Raw genomic sequence first — 4204 nt, forward strand, 5'->3', positions numbered from 1 at the left:
CTGAACTCTTCTTCTGCTACTGCGCAGCCGCTCCGCGCACACAAGACTGCGCTGCGCGCGCTGTCGCCCCCTAGAGGCTCCTCCCTCGAACAGACTGGTGCTGACTCGAGATGACGTCACCGGCGAACGATCACTATTGGCACGAGCCTCGATCGATCACTGATCAGATTCATTCGTTTTGATGAAAGTTAAACGTTGTTTTATGACGTGTTTCTGATCGTTATGATCAGATGTTCCTTCAACAATCATCTGGTTCTTCATGTTGTTGATAGAAAACCTCGATTAAAATGATTTAAATAAACTTGTTTACAGTAAATATGAAGAAGATACAAGAAGATCCATAACTTTATTGATCCCTCTGGAAATAAATATGTTTGTAGAGAAAATGTGTTTGTTTGTTTAAATGATAATGTTTGATATTCAAAAGTTAATGTTTTTCTTATAATTGACGTCTGAATGAACGTCACTGCACGTCATTAAGTTCATTATAAAAGATACTGGTTCAGTTGATAGTTTGATGGAAACATTTTGAGTTTTTACAACAAAGTCGTTTCTGAACATGAATCACATCCGTCAGAACTACCCATCATGCACCTGGTGAGACCGCACCCCTATGTACCCCTATGTACCCCCACGTACCCCCACGTACCCCCACGTACCCCCACACCACCATCGCACTTCCTATGGTTTAATACACAACATCTGATCACATTAGTCTGTTTGTACCTGAAGGTTGTATCAAGTCATGTGACCTGCAGGTACAGTGAACGCTGCTGAAGCATTACACACATGTACACACATGTACACACATGTACACACATGTACACACATGTTGTGTCACATGTACACACATGTACACACATGTTGTGTCACATGTACACAAGTGTGTCACATGTACACACATGTTGTGTCACATGTACACACATGTTGTGTCACATGTACACAAGTGTGTCACATGTACACAAGTGTGTCACATGTACACAAGTGTTGTGTCACATGTACACAAGTGTTGTGTCACATGTACACAAGTGTTGTGTCACATGTACACAAGTGTTGTGTCACATGTACACAAGTGTGTCACATGTACACAAGTGTGTCACATGTACACACATGTTGTGTCACATGTACACAAGTGTGTCACATGTACACAAGTGTGTCACATGTACACAAGTGTGTCACATGTACACAAGTGTGTCACATGTACACAAATGTTGTGTCACATGTACACAAGTGTGTCACATGTACACAAATGTTGTGTCACATGTACACAAGTGTGTCACATGTACACAAGTGTTGTGTCACATGTCTTCAAAAGTGTGTATGTGTGCATGTGCAAGTGTGTGTGTGTGTGTGTGTGGAATCAAAGAAAGGTTCATGTGTGCGTTTTATTAAAAAGGTTCTTGAGGCAGAAACTCATTATTTACAGAGTCCGGGTTAAAGGTCACAAAGATGGCCTCTCCTGCCGCCCTCCATCATGGAGCTCCAGCAGCTCCCTGTTGCTGACGACACGTCCTCGCTGGTACTTCTGCTCGGCCGTCGCCACCGACACGCCGTCCACTCCAGCGATGGCGTGAACGATCGCCTGGTCAGAGACACGTTAGCACAAGACTGTCCCCCTCGAGGTCCGACCCCCTCGAGGTCCGCCCCCCCTCGGGGTCCGACCCCCCTCGGGGTCCGACCCCCCTCGAGGTCCCGCCCCCCTCGGGGTCCCGCCCCCCCTCGGGATCCCGCCCCCCTCGGGGTCCGACCCCCCTCGGGGTCCGCCCCCCCTCGGGGTCCGACCCCCCTCGGGGTCCGACCCCCCTCGGGGTCCCGCCCCCCTCGAGGTCCGACGCCCCTTGAGATGGGGTCGGATCTGGAGGTGGAGCTGCGACTCACCTCGGGCAGCAGCACCTCCAGGATGAAGGAGACTCTGGCCTGAGACTTGGGGGGGCAGCAGCCGTCCTGGTCCCCCGCGCTGCAGCAGATCCGGTCCAGGTAGTGGTACACCTGGTCCAGCTGCTCCTGGTCCTCCAGGTAGACGGTGACGGTGCTGCGGCGTCGCTCAGAGCTCTGGAAGGCGCTCAGCCACGTGGACGGCTCTCGGCCGCGGATCACCGCCTGTCGGGGGTCAGAGCAGCCGTGAGGTTCTGACCAGGTGAGCGAGTCAGAAGGTCACGGGTCACATGGTCGACCTCCGACCTTCACGTCCTGCTCAGTTCATGATCATGGAAGCGTCTCCAGGTCGACTGAACGCAACGATGATCTTTGATCAGAGGAAACTGTGACGAGAGGCTTTTATGCTGAAGAACGACAGGAAACGAGTCAAAATAATACTATAGATCAATCACTCCAGAGTCAAACTCCTCTTAAACGATCAATAGATTATACAAATGATGTAATGATCTACTGATCTACTGATCTACTGATCTATTGATCTACTATCTATTGATCTACTGATCTATTATCTATTGATCTACTATCTATTGATCTACTGATCTATTGATCTACTGATCTATTGATCTACTATCTATTGATCTACTATCTATTGATCTACCGATCTATTGATCTACTGATCTATTATCTACTGATCTATTATCTATTGATCTACTGATCTATTATTTATTGATCTACTGATCTATTGATCTACTGATCTATATTTATTGATCTACTGATCTATATTTATTGATCTACTGATCTATTGATCTATTGATCTATTATCTATTGATCTACCGATCTATTGATCTATTGATCTATTATCTATTGATCTATTGATCTACTGATCAACTGATCTATTATCTACTGATCTATTATCTATTGATCTACCGATCTATTGATCTACTGATCTATTGATCTATTGATCTACCGATCTATTGATCTACTGATCTATTATCTATTGATCTACTATCTATTCATCTACTGATCTATTATCTATTGATCTACTATCTATTGATCTACTGATCTATTGATCTACCGATCTATTGATCTACTGATCTATTATCTATTGATCTACTGATCTACTGATCAACTGATCTATTATCTACTGATCTATTATCTATTGATCTACCGATCTATTGATCTACCGATCTATTGATCTATTGATCTACTGATCTATTATCTATTGATCTATTGATCTACTATCTATTGATCTACTGATCTATTATCTATTGATCTACCGATCTATTGATCTACTGATCTTTTATCTATTGATCTACTGACTATTGATCTATTATCTACCGATCTATTATCTATTGACATACCGATCTATTGATCTACTGATCGATTGATCTACCGATCTATTATCTATTGATCTACTTATCTATTGATCTACCGATTTGTTATCTATTGATCTACCGATCTATTAATCTACCGATCTATTGATCTACTGATCTATTGATCTACCGATCTATTGATCTACCAATCTATTATCTATTGATCTACCGATCTATTGATCTACTGATCTATTGATCTAACGATCTATTGATCTACTGATCTATTGATCTACCGATCTGTTATCTATTGATCTACCGATCTATTATCTATTGATCTACCGATCTATTGATCTACTGATCTATTATCTATTGATCTACTGATCTATTATCTATTGATCTACCGATCTATTGATCTACTGATCTATTGATCTAACGATCTATTGATCTACGGATCTATTCAAAACCATCGTACCAGGAGTCGAGCCTCCACCTTCTGCCGGGTCACGATGTAGTCCACCAGCCTCTGGTTGGCTCGGTTGTAGGCGGCCAGGGTTCGATCCGGCAGCCGTCGCCGGAGGATCTTCTGGTGGTCCTTCTCGTCTTTAGAGTCCCTGCACTCGTCCAGGGTCTCCTCCGGGGCGAAGACCGGGCCGTCCGTCTGAGGGAACTTCCTCCTGGCGGGGAAGCCTGTGAGAGACGGACCAGTGTGAGCCGGGACGGGGGACCAGGGTTGAGGACCAGGGTTGGAGACCGGACTCACTCATGTCGTGAGCCAGGTAGTCCAGGAAGGAGTCGGAGAAGGATCCACAGGCTGCAACACAAGACGTCAGCGAGAGAACCTGACCTCGACCTCTGACCTCGACCTGTGACCTCTCACCGATGCGGAGCCTGTAGTCCTGGATCATGTTCAGAGTCCATTCGATCAGGTCTTTGTACTTGTCTTTGGCTTTGGTCTGAGAAGTTGAAGGTTTAACGTTTGTGGAACGATCAATTAAAGATCAATCAAATTAATG

The 4204-nt window shown here is 45.0% G+C and overlaps 1 protein-coding gene across 1 annotated transcript in view; it reads right to left on the bottom strand.

Annotated features, from left to right (window-relative positions):
- Window positions 1–1363: 1363 nt before the first annotated feature.
- LOC148076147 (PWWP domain-containing DNA repair factor 3A-like) overlaps window positions 1364–4204 on the bottom strand; it is a 6541-nt gene continuing 3700 nt past the window's right edge. Inside the window, exons 8-12 of the mRNA XM_087793767.1 lie at window positions 4069–4144; window positions 3952–4002; window positions 3664–3878; window positions 1879–2100; window positions 1364–1582 (exon numbers count right to left, since the gene is read on the bottom strand). Coding sequence (XP_087649893.1) covers window positions 1442–1582; window positions 1879–2100; window positions 3664–3878; window positions 3952–4002; window positions 4069–4144 — 705 coding nt within the window. The 3' untranslated portion in view covers window positions 1364–1441. The remainder of the gene's footprint in view (window positions 1583–1878; window positions 2101–3663; window positions 3879–3951; window positions 4003–4068; window positions 4145–4204) is intronic.

The sequence above is a fragment of the Callionymus lyra genome, chromosome 6 (assembly GCF_982586985.1).
Source record: "Callionymus lyra chromosome 6, fCalLyr1.hap1.1, whole genome shotgun sequence".
NCBI classification, from domain to species: domain Eukaryota; kingdom Metazoa; phylum Chordata; class Actinopteri; order Syngnathiformes; family Callionymidae; genus Callionymus; species Callionymus lyra.